General features: G+C 43.2%; 1 protein-coding gene across 3 annotated transcripts in view; it reads right to left on the reverse strand.

Moving 5' to 3' along the window:
* Positions 1-11,027: 11,027 nt before the first annotated feature.
* The window catches only part of SLC10A7 (solute carrier family 10 member 7), a 248,175-nt gene continuing 240,325 nt past the window's right edge, over positions 11,028-18,877 (reverse strand). For all 3 annotated transcript variants that reach the window (XM_079154172.1, XM_079154171.1, XM_079154170.1), the window contains 2 exons: positions 13,524-13,669; positions 11,028-11,258 (listed from right to left, as the gene is read on the reverse strand). In XM_079154172.1, coding sequence (XP_079010298.1) covers positions 11,229-11,258; positions 13,524-13,669 — 176 coding nt within the window. In that variant the 3' untranslated portion in view covers positions 11,028-11,228. The remainder of the gene's footprint in view (positions 11,259-13,523; positions 13,670-18,877) is intronic.

Here is an 18,877-nt window from a genome sequence, read left to right on the forward strand (position 1 = left end):
AGAGGAAGAAGGAGGAACGGAAAGTGGGCTTCCTGGTTTTCTGTTTGCTCAGAAGTTCTCATGCCACACCTCTGCCTGGTTCCCACAGCCAGCTGAACTTAAGAACTGGGAAACTATCACTTCATTTTGGAAGTGATCTGGGGACTGGGACTGCAGCAATCCCAGGAAGAGTTAGAAAGCAGGTCAGCTCCTTTGATGAAGTTCTCCAAGGGCACAGACTGAAATTGTATACTCTGTTTAGTTTCATGTCCCCAGGAAAGGGGAGGCAATCTGGAAACATGTATGTAGTGAGGTCAAAGCCTGCTCTGCATTCCCCAGAACAACCTGGGGGAGGGTGAGTTCCTCCTACTAAGGTGTGTTAAGGAAAGCGCAGTCTGCATGTGTTTGTAAGTCCTCTTCTGAGGATTTTGCAGGGCCTATCCATGTACAGGAAGGGAAGAATGGTCTTTCCAATCTTGAAATGTCTAGTGGCTTAGATGATTCTAAGACAGAAGAAAAGAGGTGAACATAATATGCCTACTATAATTGAGTCAGTATCTCCCAAAGGCCGATGTGTTGAAGGTTTGGTTGTCACCTTATAGTGCTATTTGGGAAGTGGAAGGAACTTTAGGAAGAGGAGACTCATAGGATGAAGCTAGGTCACTGGGGGCACGCCCTGAAGGGGATATTGGGATTCCAACCTTCCTGTCTCTTTTTCTCTTCTGGGCTACTATAAGGTAAGAAGCCTCATCTGCCACATACGCCCACAATGCAGTGTTGCCATAGGCCCATGAGCAGGAGGCCAACCAACCATAGATGAAAATCTCCAAATCTGTAGACCAAAAGAAACCTTTCCACTTTATAAGTTGGTTTATCTCAGGATTTATTTGTTTTTTTTACAGTAACTGAAAGCTGACCAACACAATACCCTGGAAGGAACTCTCCCCAGTGACCCTCATCTGGAGAGTTTCATAGTTTGTTTTCATAGAAAGCTATTCTGTCCTGTCCTGCCTAACCTGCCTCAGATCTCTGAGCCTTCCATGTGGACATCTTTTTAGCATCCCAGCCCAGCTCAGCCCTGCACAACCAAGCCTTCTCTGGGCTGAGAGGAGTGAGCCCAGTTGTGGTGCCAGAGTGGGGCCTGAGTTGAGGGCCATGAGAGCTTAGCTGGCATGAATGGCAGGCCCGGCCCACAGTAGTGCTTCCCAGACAGGCTGTCAGATGTTGTTTAATGCTGTGCCATCTGTCATGCTTTGCATCTGGAATGTCCCTCAAAGGCTCATATGTTGAAGGTTTGGTGCCCAATGCAGCCATGTTCAGAGGCGGGGCTTTGGGGATCAGGAAGGCTGTAACCTCATCAGTGGATTAATCCATTGATGGATTCATGGCTGAGTGGACTATTGGGAGGTGGTGGAAACTGTTTAAGAGGAAGGACCTCGTTCAAGGAAGTGGGTCCTTGAGGGAATGTCCTTGGGGACTTATGCCTTGGCCCCTTCCTGGCTGCCATGCAGTGAGCAGCTTCCCCCACCCATGTTCTTCCTCCATGATGTTTCTGCCTTGCCAGAGACTTATTAGAAATGAAGCCCACTGACATGAACTGAAACCATGAACCAAAATAAATCTTTCCTCGTTGAAGTCGATTTTATCAAGTATTTTGTCACAGTGACCGAGAGCTGACTAATAATACAACGCCCTTACCTCACTGAGAGATTGCCCTTCTGGGAGAGGAATGACTTAGAGTGAGAAGTCCAATCCTGTGGCCCACTGTGCGTGTCCTATTTCAGCTCTTCGGGTGTCTCCAGGAAGGACCAAGTTGTGTGAGGGGTTCTGGGTAAAAGAACTCAGGGAGGATAAGGCAGACCCTGCTCTGAAGATCCCTTTGAAAATCATTTTCCTTTACAGTTAAAATGTTGGAAATTTTGAGACACTTGAGTGATTGAATTCAATTCAAGGCTGAGGCTAAAATGTTCTCTTTAGATATTTTTCTGAGATGATTTTGGTTGCTCTTATTTCAATGCTGGAGAATCAGATTTTTTTTTTTTTTTTTGGTTGTTCCATTACTTCAAACTGCTTGTTAAACTGCGCCTTCAGAGGAGCGGCAAACCAACTGATTAATAAAATGCTCATGAAAGGGGCCAGGCGGGGGAGCCGTCATCCCCGTGCGGAGATGCCAAAATGCAGGCTGGGCCTGACCTCAGAGCCGGGCCTGACACTGGGCGACTTTCGCAGGACTTCTACTCAGTCTCCACGGAGTCGAGGGCTGCTTAGTGCCAAGCAAGATGTGGACACATGCCTGCTGGATGGAGACAAACTCATTTCCCATCTGTCACACAGCCTGACCCAGAGTTGGTAATGATTTTCTGTCAGGCAAGGCCTGGCTGGATTTGAACCTGTGACCCAGAGGTACAGGGCTGGACGTAGGGCTCCCTTTGCAGTAACCAGCCACCCGTGCCTCGTTAAGCCTGGCTCAGATGTCTCTCTTGCATCTGCCTATGTGTTCTCATCTAGATTAATTTTGATCCTATTTTAGCATGGGGCTGAGAGGTTGGTGTCCCTGTGTGAGCAGGGGATGCATTAGTGTCCTGGGGCATGGGAAATGGAAGGCAGAGGAAAGGCAGAGAGACAAGGCCTGTCTGACCTACAGCCATCTGCTCCTTCTAAGAGGAGCCTCCCCAGGACCTTTGCATGTCTGCAGCCCAGCCAAGGCCATAAGGGATGTGGGTCTAGAGGTGATTCTCTGGGTCTCTAGTATTCTGGGATTGAAATTATCATCATTACTTGTACTGATTTTTTTCTATTAATATGAAAAAAAAAAAAAAGACTCTCAGGAGCATCTGTAAATTGATTAGCACAATGACCCCCATTCACTGAATGATAATTGAGAGTTACATGCCGCTCTCCAAAAATCATGTTTTACAATCTGAAGATATCTGTTATCCAGAATCAGAAAAACAGCCCAGAGAGCAGATCTCAGGGGTTACCTTATTATTCAATAAGCTTTTATTGAGTTTCCTTCTGTCCAGCAAGCGTTCTGTTAATTATCAGGGTTATAGAGATAAAAGCAAAATAAGGCCCCCATTGAAATGAATTATTTAGAGGGAGAGAGAGATGGGAAAAGATAATTTGGTACAATCTGGTGAGTGACATAAGAGCAAGTAGAGAAATTCAATAGACAGTTGAAAACCCGGGACTGTATCTCATGGTATCTCATGGTGGTGGAGGCCTGTTGGGAGGGGGGAGGTTAGTGGAGGGAAGCACAGGGGTCAACCACACCAGAGACCCAGTGGAATCCAGGCTTTGCCACTTATAAGCCACGGAACTTGGAACTTGGTCTCCTGGAGGACTCTATTTTATAATCTGTAAAATGGGAATAATTACACCAATGTCAAAAATTGGCGTAAGGATTTAAAGCATTGGAGTATGCAGCAGAGGGCCCAGCATACAACAGAGGGTTGAAAATGTCAGCAGTTTGGTGAGTAGGTGTTATGGGAGGAAAAAAGAACATTCTAGAAAAGGTATTAGAAAAAGGCAGTGACAGTGGACTGCTGAGGGAGGTAGAGATGGAATCAGGAGACTGGTTACTTTCTGAATATGAAAAGTGGGATGTGAAGGTTGCGGGGGAGGAGAACCATGTGGTTGCTATGCAACAGAGGAAGCTGGCTTGGGGAGGATGGAGTGTCAGGAAGGGGTTATTGAGTTTATTCAGGGCATGTGGGTCGGAGGTGCCTGAAGGCGTCAGGTAGAAATGGGAGCTCAGGGCAACAGATTTGCTGGTTTACAACAGAAGTCCCACACTCTGTCAGTCACAGTGGGAAGATCCCCCTGGGAGAACGCTGGGAAGAAAGTTCCAAGACCCACATTCCTGGAATTGGTAACATTAGAGGTCTGTGAAGGGGACTGACAGCCACTTCTGGGATGCGATGTAGCTGATGGAGCAGAAAGGGGACATTTTAGCCTGGATACAGCTGGAGGGCAAGGGTCAGCCCCAAAGGTAGAACACATCTCTGATTGGTTAATGGGAATCGGTGAGGGCAGCTCAATCTGTCTGCTGTGTAATCAGATGGTTCTCTGCCAGACTCAGGGAGAGCTGGGCACCGTGTCTTCCTGGGGTTGTTTGGAGTAGGTATAAAAAGACAAGACCCAGGCAGCAGAGGTGGGCTGGGCGGGCCTTTCCATCTGTACTTGCTCCACGGTGTCCCTGGGCACACCTGTTAGAAGCCGGGAATCTTAAAATTCAGAATCCAGAGTCTTCATTAACTGATGAAGTAGACTCCTGCCCTGGTCACTTCCTGACTTGATTAGTGATACTTAATGGACTTTGCAATAGATTTTTGCATAGATTAGAAGTCATGCAGAATAGAATCCAGCCCTGGCCAACACAGGTCTGACTCCACACAGCCAGTTTGGTTTATCCAGGTCCCATTGTGGTTAACTAACAATCATAGCTGCCTCTTATCCAGCCCTTACCAACTGGCGGCCACCAGGACAAGCTAGTTGTGGGGATTCTCTCATTCAACCCTAATAACAACCCTATGACATCATGCAATTCTCACTTTGGCTGTGTGAGCAGAGGAGTGACCACTTAGCTCTGTCTTCAGCATGGCCAGAACAGAGTAGCTGCTAAGGGCGAGGGCTCCATGGACAATGCACCATGCCTGAGACAATAATAGGATTGGAATTGTGGTAAACATTCGTTGGTGGAAAAGATAAGTTCTAGTCGTGCTGGTAAAACCAGCCCAGGAGACGGTCCTGAACATAGCTGGTTGTGAGCACTCAGAACGGAGTCCAGAACTTCGGCACCAACCAACATGGCTGTAAGGATTTCAAGCTTGGAACAGCTGGTAACAAGGGAATGATCCATTTCTTCAGCCCTAGCATGTCATCATTCCCTACCAGTGGACTCTGAGGCCTGAGGTACGTATGCCACCAACCCCAGCCTCCTTCCTTCCCATTGTCTGGGATTTCTGGGTTGTGGGGCTTTTGATGCATGTCATATGAAAGAGCAAAGGTCTTTATCAAAACCTAGGTGGCAGAACTCAAGTAGAGATCCGAATCATTGCTGCTTTCCAGAATTTTCAAATAGGAGAAAATAAATCTTGCAAGGACCCTGTGATTTAGAGGCTGAAAAGAAGTCTACTTAGTGATTAGATGGGTGAGCTACTAAAGTCAGAAAAAATCTGAGTTCGAATCCCAGCTCCACCACTGTAGGAGTTGTGTGCCTGGACTCACTACTTACCTTTACGGACTTAGTTTCCTTACTGGTGCAACACAGATAATAATGGTACATCTCCGAGGGTCAATGAAATAATTAATGAAAACTGTAAGGAACTTAGTACCTGTCTGTAGCACAGAGGTATGCTGGGTCATGAGAGCCAATCCTGTGCACATACCTCTTCCTAACTGCCTCCAGTAATAGCATGTTGCTTGAAATCAGCCAGCGTGGAGCATTTACACCTCAGAAATGGGCAGGTGCTACAAATGGGAGGGCTGCCCCCTGGCATGGCAAATCCACTCCCCCCATCTGAATACATGTTAACTTTTATTTGGGTAAACAGTCATAGCTTGGGAATGAATTTCATGTTCTCTCCCCAAAAAGTATTCTCTCCCCCAAATTTCTGGGACTTTCCATTCTTCCGATCATCTCATAAACAGAATTGCTTGCCTATGATTTGGTGTCTTTATTACTGGAAGGTTCTACTTTTTCTCCTCTATATGACCTCTTAGTGAATGTTGAAAATGTGTAGTTCATTTTTGTCCAAATGAATGAACACCTATAATGTAAAACATGTTCTTTTTTTTTTTTTAATTTATAGGTAGATTAGTTTTTAAGAACTTGAGTTTATTTGATGAACTTTATTAACTGAATATCTAAGGAAGACATACACTCTCAAACTAAAACAACTTTATTCACTTGTGAGAAAAATCACAAGTGAAAAAAGATCTTTAAGGAAGCATTTTAAGTATTTCAATTTAATTTAAAAACCTCCCCTCACCTTTCATAGGGAAAAAGAACCACAGTATTTTCAAAGACATCAAGGTGAGTCAGACCTGCCTTTTGAAATTCATGCTGCTTGAAATTCTCAGTTATTACCTTGTCTGGGTCTGCCAAGGAGTCCACGTGTGTGGCCATGGGTGGAGTAGATTTGTCAGGGGGAGACTCCAAGCTTCTAACTAAAACACTGTGATGTTCTGTTCTAAAGTTTCTTCCTTGGAGTTGTATCTCCCAAAGATAAAGTTAATAATTAAATCTAAAAATATATTCAATCATAAAGCGTAGAATGCCATAGAGGTTGAGTAAACATGTTCTTACTAAGGTTGTTTTTTTGGGGTGGAGATTGAGATGGGGAAGGCAGATATTTTAGAATTGCCAAAAGTAGCTTATACACGTAACAAATAACTTCTGAAAGATGATGATAAAAACCACCACCACCGTCACCTCAGCCACTTTCGCAGGTTACTAAGAATGTGCCAGGCATTTCCTACATGAGTTCAGTTACTGTCTTCAGACGGCTGCCTCCTCCTCCTCTTCTTCTTCTACAAAAAGAGGTGTTCAGCTTGATAAATGGGCCAGGGCTGACATGAATTATGGTATTTCCCAAGAAGTAGCAGAAGTAGTGCCATTTTGGGTTACATGCTTATAACCCCATCAAAGTGTGACTAAAGTAAAATGTAAAATTAAACATCTCCTTTGCATTCCTGTTTCCTCAGAGTAACATGATCCTACTTACTCATTTTGTGGCTCTGAGTCAGCCACTTAGACCTTGACAATTTTTCTCATCTGATAATACTACCTACCTTCTAGCACTGTTGAGAGGGTTAAATGAGAATGCGCTTGGAATAGTTCCAGGCATAAAGGAAGAGCTTAATAAATATTAGTTATAATTATCTTTCCAAACTTTTTAACTATATTGTGTCCTTACCTTTGTAACATATATTTGATAAAATGTGAGATGAAAGAGGATCAAAAAGTGGATATTTTTCCTGAAATTTATTTTTTTCTCCTACTCAATAATCTATTGTTATTACGAAGTGATCTACCTCCACGCCTTTTGATGGCTCAAAAACATTCCTAGGATATAGCATTGATCATCTAAACATTTCCCTGTTTGGGGAACTGGGTGGTGTTTTTAGCCTTATTGATGCTCTGAAAACATTCTTGTCAATAGGTCATTGTGCACTTTCTGCAAGGTAGATTCTGGAAATGAAAGAACTGGGTTGAAGACACTGCTAAAAAAAAGAAAAGAAAAAGCAAAGAAGATACTGCTAAACAGCTTTCTTGCCAATTTCATCTTGCTCAGGTTCTACTACCCAGGCATGAGTGCCCTTTCCCCCATTTTTTCCCCTATTTGGAAATTGTTAAATTTTAAACTTTTTGTCAATTTCATAGGTGAAAAATGGCATTTCACTTAGGTGTCTATTTCCCTTTCCTAGACTTTGAAACATGTCTACCAACCATTTCTATTTAGTCTCCTATGAATTACCCAGTTGTATCGTCCACCTCTCTCTAGTGTGCCCGGGAGAGTCCTGTTCTCCTACCTCTCCTTCCTGCTCTCTGGGGTGCATCTTGTCTAGGAAAAACGTGAATCCCCTTTGAACTCTTTCCAATGCCCAGTTGGAGCCAGTCTTAACCAGAGGAAATGGACAGGAAGACGCTTCTGTCAGGTTACACAGCCATCAAGGGGAGATAGATGTTGCAAGCAGCCGAGGCACATCTTAGATCTGCTGTTGTTTATAGATGAACATAATGACAATAATTTTTACCTAGTTTTAATAGTTATGTGAGAATTTTTATAAGAATTTTTATTTTTATGTATATAAAGTACTAATTCATATCGACCTAACCTGATTCATTACTTGGCCTGAATTATTGAGGGGCTATCCTTTTGTCAAAGCAGGTAAGATGACAGTTGTGTGCATGTCACACCTGTGGTCTCGTGGGGGAGAGGCAATATTTACACAGCGAGGAAGCAGCACATTCCTCTGAACAGCTCTGCACAGAGCATCCTGGCTTTATTCAGAATAGGAGTAGTGGTAAAAAAAAGGTCAGTTTTCCTTCTACATTACTAACAATCTCTGTCTAGGGAAGAGCTCTCGTAATTTGGAAGGCTCCATCCTGCAGTTTGCAAAGTCCATGCACATATTTTCTTTTTTGAAAAAAATTTTTTTTTGTTATTACTCTGAGCCAGGCACTGTGTGAGGCACAGAAGAAAAAGAGAATTTCCAGAGTGGAGGAGACTGGGATGCAGAATGTTCAAGGGCTTCAGAAGACTGCTGGGAAGCCAGGAAAGCTTCCCTGGGGAGGTGACATTTCTGTCAGGCTCCCGGCAAGAGGATATCTAAGACAAGAAGACAGAAGAGATAGGGACACAAAGACATGCAGCTCTATACAAGGTAACTTGCTCGAGGAAGAAGCACTGGGTTTGGGAAAAGCTCGCGAAAGTTTCTGCCTCCCTGGTACTCTGAAATGTGACAAGTGTCGCTGGCATTCAGAACACTTAAATTTTGTCCTTTCTGTTGCATGTGTTGTTCTTTTGGTCTTCAACTCTGATGTGGAGAAAATCTATCTCTAACGGAAAAGCAAGGGGCGCTTCTGAATTTTAACGTCACGCTGTGGTGGCAGTATGGATTTGGAACCCCGGAGACTGAAACTACCTCTGTTTGTTCACAAGTGGGCCACAGTGCTCCAGAGAATCCAAACACCCCCGGGAAGGCGTCGGAGTGCATCTGAAATCAGGTCGAAAACAAGCCACAGATTCTCTCGAGATTTCTCAAACATTTCTTTCTTTAATCATAGAATTATTTTCATCTTGCATTCATCATAAATAATCCACTTCATTATTTAGCCATCTTTTGAAAAAAATTTGGTATTTAGCATAAACACTGAACATTAACCAGAGGTGCATTACTTTTCAACAGAACAGAGAAGAATTTTTTTAAAAAAATCCACAAAATTTCAAAACTTTTAACATGTGTAAAGATCAACATTATCATTCCTTAAAAAATCATAAGCATTTGAAAAAAGGTGGAAAAATGATTAAACATAAATATACTCTAATGTATTTCTTTCATAAATACATTTGGACGAAACTGCATTAAACAGCTCAACAGTGCATAAACATAATAAAATATTTTAGGCTCTGAATAATTAAATCCTGATAAGCATGAATTAAAAATAAAATTTTATTTTATTTTTTGTTCTTTATGGAAAAATATGCTACAGCATTTGTGAAAAACAGAAATAGCCATAAATTTAGCACTAAAATCACAAAATTCACTATGTAAAGAGGATTATTTGAAAATAAAACACATTTTTAAAGCAAAAGATAAAACATTATAACATTTTCAGTTGACTTCTATCCCATAATCACACCTACTATAGGTGTTAGACAATAGAGGTAGGTAAGTTGAAGGAAATAGTCAGTATTCAAATAAAAGGGGAGAAAGATTTTTACAATAGCTCAGACAGTGAGACAGACAAGACATTTCCATTCACTCTACAACTCCAAAAAGCTTGTAGGAAGAAAACAGGAAAAACTTTCTGTGCTCCCTAGGTAAGCATCAATAATATCAAGCAAAAATTACCGGTGTTTCAGACAGTAATTCTCGATAACAGTGTACACTACAGTCTGCTTAGTACAGACTGTTGCAGGGTCTGGCACTAGCTTCAAAACTTGAGTGACATCTGTGAGCTTCAGTGACTTCCGAATGAGTCAGAAGTAACAAAAGATGAGACCTGGTAGTGACAATAATATAATTACACTGCTGATAAACTTGGTAAGTTTGGAAGGAATGATTTTGTTGTTGTTGTTCTGGGTTATACCCATAGCCACTAAGGCTAAGTATAGTCTCAGTGAGACCCAGGATGCCAATGTCATTTGTCAAATTGAGAAGGGTCTGTAAAGACTTGAGACAAAATGGTGTGTAGAAAACACAGAAAAAGAGTTCCTTTAACTCAATATATTGCTCTATTCTCTATCTGGGTCCAGTTAAACTTCTTCCAGCCATAACAAAGGCAAATATTGGATACTCCTTTGAAAGCTGATGCCCGACTGGGCATAATTTACTTGATATTTTGGTTAATGAATGGTCTTGCATATCCTGGGTCTTTCTTTCCATCTGGTTAGACAGAATGTGTACATGTAACATTTGTTTGCATCTATGACCTTTATATTTTCATTTATTCAACATAAGAGTAACGATTAACTTTTTAAAAAATGTTACAAACATTTGTCAAATCTGAGAAGGAAATCGTCTTTAATAAATGGTCTCAGTGTGCTTAACCCAAGGATGTAACAGGCTGCTTCTCAGAGAAAAGGGGCAATTTGGAAAGGGGTCAGCACATCTTTGTAACAGGAAAGGAATTTTGGGCTTAGTTGTGGAATGTGAATATAATCCACTATTAATTGTTGCTGCTGTCTGACGGATGGTAACATTTTTGTGTCTCCTATTTGGCTGTTATGAGCGTGCAAGTTGTGGAGAAACAGGGGAGAAAGAAATTATGGAAGAAAAAGAGGAAAAACATATCGCAATATAATTAAACCTCCCGAAATCCTGTATTTACCTCAAAACTTCATGTGCTTCACTCATAACTCAAACATCAGGCCCTTTCTTTGAAGCAGCTTATAATAAATTTAAGATATAACACCACAATCTCTTCTGATGGGACTGAAGAATTTCTGTGTGGAAACTATTTGAAGGAATGTCTAAAAAAAAAAAAAAACGATGTCAAGGAATGCAGAGATAGCTTACGCTTTTCAGCATCTATTGGATCCATGACCCCTGCTGAGTTGATAAGGAAGAGACATGTCACAGTCGTAGAAAAAAAGAATCACGCAGTGAATCAAAGTATGCGCGGGTAAGACTTTGGAAGTTTTCACTGTCATCAGAGGGTGTTTTCCTGACGGTGTGACCTCATTTCAACATTACAGTAACTTTACAGAGTGGTACTGCACAAAAGGGTGGCGCAGGAAAAACACGTTAGCTCTCCATCTTTCACCAGGACTGCTTTCAGGGTTAGGGGAGAAAACCAACTCCAAAACACTGCACCACTTGGCAGTAGCCGACAGAGTATGTTTTGGAGATGATGCTCTTGTTGAACACATTTTAAGGCACTTGAACAGGTGTATCGTATTTTTCTGTAAAAAAATAAAATATGCATCGAAGCAACATTCACAAGTACAAGTCTTCGGGATTGTTTGTATGTACAAGCCTGTACATATATACACCGCTGCGGAAAGGTGCCTCCTCTGTTATACTGTTGGCCTTGTCAACTTCACTCCCTGTAAGAAAGGAAACACGCTGTTCAGAGTTGGACAGTGTCCACCAGTGAAATTAAAGTGAAACGGACATGAGGGAATTTCTACTGCTAGAAGGAAGAAGCCCACTGCTACACCTTGGATCTGGAATGTCCCAAAGGCCTGTGTGTTAAGGGCTTGGTTTCCAGCTTGGTGCTAGGGGTGGTGGGACCTTTAAGAGGTGGGACCTAGTGGGAGGTCTTCAGGGCATGCCCTGGAAGGGGACTGTGGAAACTTGGTCTCTTCCTGTTTCTCTTTTTCGCTTCCTGGCCATGAGGTGAATTGGTTCTGCTTTACCACATTTTCCAACCATGATGTGCTGCCTTTCCACAGGCCCAAAGCAACAGGGCCAGCTGGTCATGGACTGAAACCTCCAAAAGTGGGAGCCAAATCAAACCTTTTCTCTTTAAGTTGATTATCTCAGTATTTGTTATAGTAGTGGAAAGCTGACTGGCATGCCCACCCAGATGTATTCTATAACCAATAATCCAAACGGATGCATACAGACTTACGTGCCCACCTCACTGGCCAGCAGACTTTTCCATCTGCCCCCCGACTAGCCTGGCTACTTGGACAGTTATGCTCTGCACCAGCTGGTGACTTTTGTTCTCATTAGCATTGTTTGCAAAGGAGGAGGTATGCCTCTGGGATACTCTTGGATATCCCAAGGATGGACTCTGTGTATTTATTTTAGTGGTCAAATATTCTAGGCCTTCTGAATTATTCCAAATTGGCCAGGGTTTCTATTCAAAGGGAAAATGAACAGCATTGCCCAATTTAGTTTCCCTTTTGGAAGTGCTTCTGTTACTCTATAGAATAAATCTCAGAGTTTTGAAATATTTAGGAAAAAACCACACTCTGATTAACTTGCTGTTCACTATTACTATGCACTGTTGCTAAGGGTATTAGGATTTTCAGTTTTCTTCAGTCTTTGTTGAAATTTATATGTGTAACTTCTGAGCAGCAATGCACATACACATTGATAAACATAATAAAGCTAAAAGTGTTTTCAAAGGAGATGAAGAGTAGAGGGAATAAAAAGATACTAAACTACTACTCTGCTAACTCTGAGTAAAAGGGTCAGAGCCTGGAATGATACCTGACAGAACAGTAGTCACTAATATTTTGTTAACTAACGGAATTAGTGAATAAATTGGATAGGCTAACCTTCTCAGGTAGGACCCTGAGGGTCTAGCTTGGGTGAACCTTCTAGAAGTGATATCATACTTCTGTCTGGAGTGTTACTGTGGTGTTTGAAAAAGACAGAGGGGTCAGATAGGACCCACGTCCTACTCCTTGCAATGACCAAGCTACCCACAGGGCCTTGGCAAATGGTTCAACTATCTGAGCCCTTTCCTAGCCTGTAAAATGGGAATCAAAGTCTGATGAATGTGGTTGTCAACAGGCTCTGACAGGTGGGCTCAAGGTCCTTCCTCTGACCAAGAATGGGGCCTGCTCAGAACACCCAGCTCAATGGGCAGTATGGGTACTGTGGCCATTCTGCTTTTAGGACAGCAGGGGACACGACACAGTGTGCTTTATCACTGGATGTCTCTTCCCACAAATCTCCTGGTAACAGTCACTGCCTCATGTATAGACAAAAATAAGTCCTGATAGGTCCCAGCCACCGGAAGGAGCAAGCTCTAGCAGTGTCCCCATGTTTGATGCATCATCTGCACTTCTTTGAATCACTGATTTACTCGATATGGTTAATAATTTAGGAAATCAAATTCACAAAGAGCAAATGTGTGGCCAGACTCTGTTAAATGTGCTGAAATTAATAATGTGGAGGCTCCTTTGCTACTTAATTTTTATTTTTTTAACACCCAAACACAGTTTTGCCAGACAAAGAAGTTATGATGTGTCTGGGAAATCAGAAATGAAGTCAGTATTCTAGATAAAACCAGTTTCTACCATATTCAGAAAGGCATGTGAAATCAGGACAGAGAGGAAAGATGGGGTGGGGCAGAGATGGTGTGCACAAGAAGTGGGGTACATATCTGGAGTACCCCAGGCACCCAGGCTATCCTCTTAAGTGGGAGTGAATTAAAAGGTACATCTAAAGACTGCATTTTAAATATAACAACTTAAAATATCTAGCAATAAATCACCTGTTCAAATGGAAATTGATGCACCACTATTGTTATAGCTAGTTAAGAAAACTACGTGTACCTGAGAATGATGTGTTAGCCAAAATGGAAGTATAAAGACAGCTTAGATCCAGGATCCAACTCAGATCAAGAGTCTCACCTTCTGCCTTGACACCATCCAGGACTTTATTGTTGGCACCAACACACTTCCCAGAAGGATCTGGGCTGGGTGGTAGATGAGCAAGGGTACGGATATTAAGGAGAGATGCTCGTGGCCGGCAAACACTATCTTCAGCATTGGAATTCCTGATTGAACAAAGAAGACAGAAAACCTGGAGGCAAATTCAGGCTGTCATTCAACTAAAGGAATACCGTTAAAATCAGGACGTTGGAGGAGGTTATTCACATACTGTCCTGTGTGCATTCACAAAATGGGAACGGAAGGTCTCAAGTGAGTCAATAGCCTTTCTATCTTCCTCTCACTGGACAAAGCTCTTAAGCTCTAACAAGAACAGTTGAAAGTGAAAGACGGCCAGTGATTGAGGGCACTAATACTGCTCACTGCAAATTAACAGCAGTCCATCTACCGAGGGGAGGAGAGAAGATCATGTATAATGAAGTTGCTTTAAAAAGACTAAAAAACATTGGGAAGTAGAGGTTAAGAATGGATCTTCTAGTCAGGGGCAGTGGTGTACACCTGTAATCCCAGTGGCTGGGGTGGCTGAGGCAGGAAGCTCTCGAGTTCAAAGCCAGTCTCAGCGATGTAGTGAGGGTCTCAGCAACTTAACGAGACCCTGTCTCAAAATAAAAAGTAAAAAGGGCTCAGGATGTGGCTCAATGGTTAAGTGCCCCTGGGTTCAATCCCTGGTACCAAAAAAAAAAAAAAAAGAAAAAAGAAAAAAGAGGATCTCTCTTCTTGCTCAGTGGTGAGTCAGTCTGTTGGTCTTTGGGGAGACCAGTTCAAAGCCCCAACACTCACATTTGGGAGTTAAAGGATGTAGGGAGATAATGTAGGGTATGCTGTTATAGTAGGAGGGCACTTTAGTCAAATGAACAGTAATTACAGATTTGCATGTTCTATTTCTTTCTTTTTAGTGCTGGTCAAACTTAGGGTCTTGGCGCTGGCAAAGCATGCACTCTAGCCCTGAGCTACACCCCGCATCCCACACTTTCTCTTTTGGCCAAAGATCTGAGTTCTTTAAAATCATCAAGCAAGATTCATGCAGTTCTGTGTATTGCAGGCAAATTGCACAATTAGTGCTGAATGTTTAAACCCCAGAGTGAAGGTCTTAATGGAGCCCCAACAAATGAATACCACTTTGTCAGTCCACCATTCTATTATAAAAGGGCAGGGTGTGCATATTTTGCAAGCAGCTGTCACAGAACATACCTTTTGCGCCTCTCTAGCTTACAAAACTCAGACCCTAGCAGTTTAACTATTATTACCAATTGTTTTAATATGGCCATGGTCTTCAGATTGCTGTGCATATATGTCAGCTTTTTCAGCTGAATAGCTTTAATAGCTAAGCTTTCTTCTTGTTTCTCTAAGAATAGCCTCTGAAAAGGACCCAAGCTCCTAAACATGCAGGATGATGGCACATAAATAAATTTTTATAACACAACAAGGAAGGCTCAGCTTTTTCAATTATTTTTACCTTCTAATAAATTTTAAACCTCTATGCAAAAATGTATTTCATGGCTGCTTTCTTTTTCACAGCCTCACATATCATTGCCATAAAGTGAAGACACTTAACTCTTCCCAAACATAAAGTCTCTCTTAGAGCTTCCAAAGTCCAAGTTTAGGTTTGGGCACAATTTCTATCTTCACATCAATAAAAACAACAAAAGACAAAATGACAACAACAACAAAAAAGCACAAAAGAACTCTCCTTTGAAAAAATAAAAAGCTTTAAAAAAATCCACTTACTGTCAAAAAGCATCAACTAATACTTTAGTCTTGGTAAGTTATTATAATGAGAAAATATTAACACTCGAACACAACTCCTTATGTTTCCAAGAAAAATTATTCATTCCTGAGCCCAAAGGGATGATGCTAGGAAATTCTGGAATGGGGGTGGAGTAAAAGGGAGGCTAAGGGGAACACACGGAAGGATGGAGGGATTTTGCCCCTACAAATGATCAGAGCAGGGCTTTCAGATCCCAAATTCAAAGAAGGTGGCTGCTAGGCTAAATCATCTAAGATAGCCTTTCCTGGCTAAGAATCTGGGCTCTGAGTCCTTCTCCAGCAAGCTTATGTGGGCTCAGCCACTGACTCTGCCAGGTGGAACTGCTACAGTGAGTACAAAATCGACTGCAAAATACACAATATTCCTAAACGTGCGCAACATCAGAAACTCACTTTAATGTGATAAAGCAGGTACCCTGAGAGAGCACTAATAATGATCATCATGGCGAGCACATACCAAGAGCCCTGCGTTCAGTTCTGTCAAGAGCTCCCCCACATTGATGGGAAATCCTCACAACTCCATGAGGTCACCGGAAACTACTATTCTCACTATTTTACTGATGAGGAAACTGCCCGGTGGTGAGGAAATGTGAGGTGATGGTCCAAGGTGTCACTGGCACACTGCATTTCTAGCTCTATTGGGCAAGGTCAGTGCAAGATGCCAAGTGCACCGTGCTCCTGGGAAGCAGAAGAGGGCCTGCTATGCAGGAAGCTTTGGAGTCCAGTTGTCCTTCGAGAATTCATTCCCCTTGACCCACTCCCAGAGACCCTTCCAGGGGCAGCAGACCTTGTCCAACTTCCCTGCTACACGCCACCATACTCTTAGAATTCAAAAGGGTGAAAAGAAGATACCTGCTGGGAATGCCCCACCATGCCAAGGCAGTCATGGATTCAAAGACATTGCCAAGGCTTGACCTTCAGAAGCTTCTAGTATACTGGTGCATCCATCTTATTTGGACCTTAATGCTAATTTTTCTGAAGTTTTCTTTTGGAAGATTCCTCAGCTCTGATCTCTCATCATCAAACACAGCCTCTGTTCACTGGGACTCATCAGTCCTGTGGCCAGGGCCCTGCAATATTCTGCCAACAGCAGCAAGAGGAGAGGCAGGGAAGGAGGCGGCCCTTCTTTCCAGCTGCTTGTGATTCCTGCCGCCCCAGGGGTCAGCCCCTGCCTCCGAGGTCTGAGTCCTCATTCTGCCACCTCCTCTAAGCAGCTAGGTTCTGAGAACCTCAATGATGGACCATCCTTTGTCCCCACCAGTTCTTATTATTCCTGTTTCCTCATGGTCCCCTTTTCCCTTTTCCATTTCCCCACAGTGTGGAATCAATCCTCTATACTGAAAGGGTAGAGTGTGTTTTATTGGGGGACCCTGCTGCCCTTCACTTGCTTTGCTTTGTACAATAGTCATTGGACTTACTTGTAAAAGGGGAGGGATCCAGGATATAACGGTTTGGATATGAGGCTCCTGTGAATGCAGGGAAGTCTGGAGGCAAATGACGGGACTGTGAGAGCTGTGACCCAATTGGTCCACGCTAGTTTGAATGGACTGACTGAGTGGTAACTGCAGGCAGGCAGCTGGCAGACATGCGTGACTGGAGGAGGCTGGTCCAGCCTCCTCTGAATCCTCTGAATCCTCGAGTGCCGGATAAGCTTTTCCTGTTCTAAGTCGTATTGATCACGTGATGCAAAAGCTAATGGAAACAGAGGGATACGTGGTGGTTGCGCAGATGTTTCCAAATAGGAATTTCTCCCCACCCTTTATGTACCTGCAATACCTTCCTGTCACTTATCAATCACATTTCCTATCACTAATTGCACCAAATGACTAAAGATAAAAATATGCTGAAGAAAAGCATATCAGAGAGGCCCAAGTCCCTTCTGTGGATCCTCTGTGTTATTTCATAGTGTGGATTCACAAGTCGTTGCCTGGTGAGGACAGAGGCACCGAGCAATTTAAGTCACATGTTATTTGTTTGGGGAACTTGTATTTTCTCTCAATCTAAAAGTCTACCTTACTGTTCAGTTATTTAATTATCAACTTTCCTTTCCAATTATTAGGATTTCTTCTCCAATCTCCCATGTATTTCAAAATTTCTTTCTTCCTGATTTTTTTCAGTCTCTTTCCACTTCCCCACCCCCAAGGCTTGGCAGAGAGCCCACTTGGTGCAGTTTTATTTACTCTGAGGTCAGAATATAGAAAAAAAGGTGGGGAGCTGGGGGTTTAGCTTAGTAGAAGAGTGAGTGTTTAGTATGACAAAAAAAAAAAAAAAAAAAAAAAAAAGAAAGAAAGAAAAAGAGAAGGTAGAAGGCAAGAGAGACAGAGTGAGAGTCGCCTTCTCGTGTCGTACTGAGTGCTCCAGGCTATGGCGGCAACCATTTAGAAGCCGTGTGTCTCTGCTCCACCGCATCTTTGCCATGTTTCCAGCAATATCTGAAAAACTAGAAACTCAGTAGAGAAAGCCTGGGGATCTTTGAAGAACCATTACACTCGAAATACTGTGATATCTGTTGCCTGGTCATGGATTTTTAAAAATCTGATCTTTAAGCCAAAAGAGAGAAAATCAGTGGTACCTCTTACTCCAGAAGCCCACGCGATGCACGGCTCTTGTTCCTTCCCTCAGGGTTTCGTGATCATTCTACAGCTCATTGGCTCACTAGCCCTGTGCAGCTGAACCAGGAAGGAGGCCTGGGCTATGGTTTGGATCTGGAGTGTCCACCAAAGGCATGAGTTGGAGGCTTGGTCCTAGACCGAGCTGCTCTTGGGAGATGGTGGAATCTTCGCGAATGGAGTCTAGTGGAGGGAGGTTAGGTCACGTGGTGTGTGCCCTTGGAGGGGCACTGGGACTCTGGCCCCCTCCAGTTTCTATTTTTGCTCCCTGGCCACCATGGGGTGAAGTCCTTCACAGCTACACATTCCCAGGGGATAAAATGCTGGATCTACCCAGTCTGGGTGCGCCTGCTCCCTCATGGACACCTGGTCTCACAAGACCGTCATTAAAGCAAAGCCTTACTTTTTGCTGAACCTTGTGTCTCTCAGTCCATTCCTGGGGTTTGGACAGGTGGGCATGTTTCTCACACTCTCACCACGCTGCTGTTCTCTGACTTTTGCACTCTAGCCACGACCTCTGCTCCCTGCACCTGTGGCTCTGCCCCACCCATCTTTGCCCATGCGCCATGCTGCTTCGCCTATAGGCCTTAGCACTAGAGCTTCCTTTGCCTAGAGTGCCCATCACCCACCCACTTCTTGACCTGCCTGACATCTTTGTGGCCTCAACCCTCAGTTCTTAGGTGGCGTCCTCTGGGGAGCCCTGAAGTCTCAGTGCTGGCCTGTATCCTTGCCATTCCATGCTGCCCTGTTCTAGCCTTGAACTTACGATCATGGCTTGCATCCTGGTATTTCCTTCACCAAGCTGTAAGCTTCCTGGGATCAGCAATCGTTTCGTCTTCATCCTGCGCACACAGTAGGTGTGCGAAAGGATGGATGGATTTGTATTTTTCCAGACTCCATCATAAAGTTACTGTGCAGACTATCACCCCATTTCTACTA

This window comes from Sciurus vulgaris (assembly GCF_902686455.1).
Source record: "Sciurus vulgaris genome assembly, chromosome: 9".
Classification (NCBI taxonomy): Eukaryota; Metazoa; Chordata; class Mammalia; order Rodentia; family Sciuridae; genus Sciurus; species Sciurus vulgaris.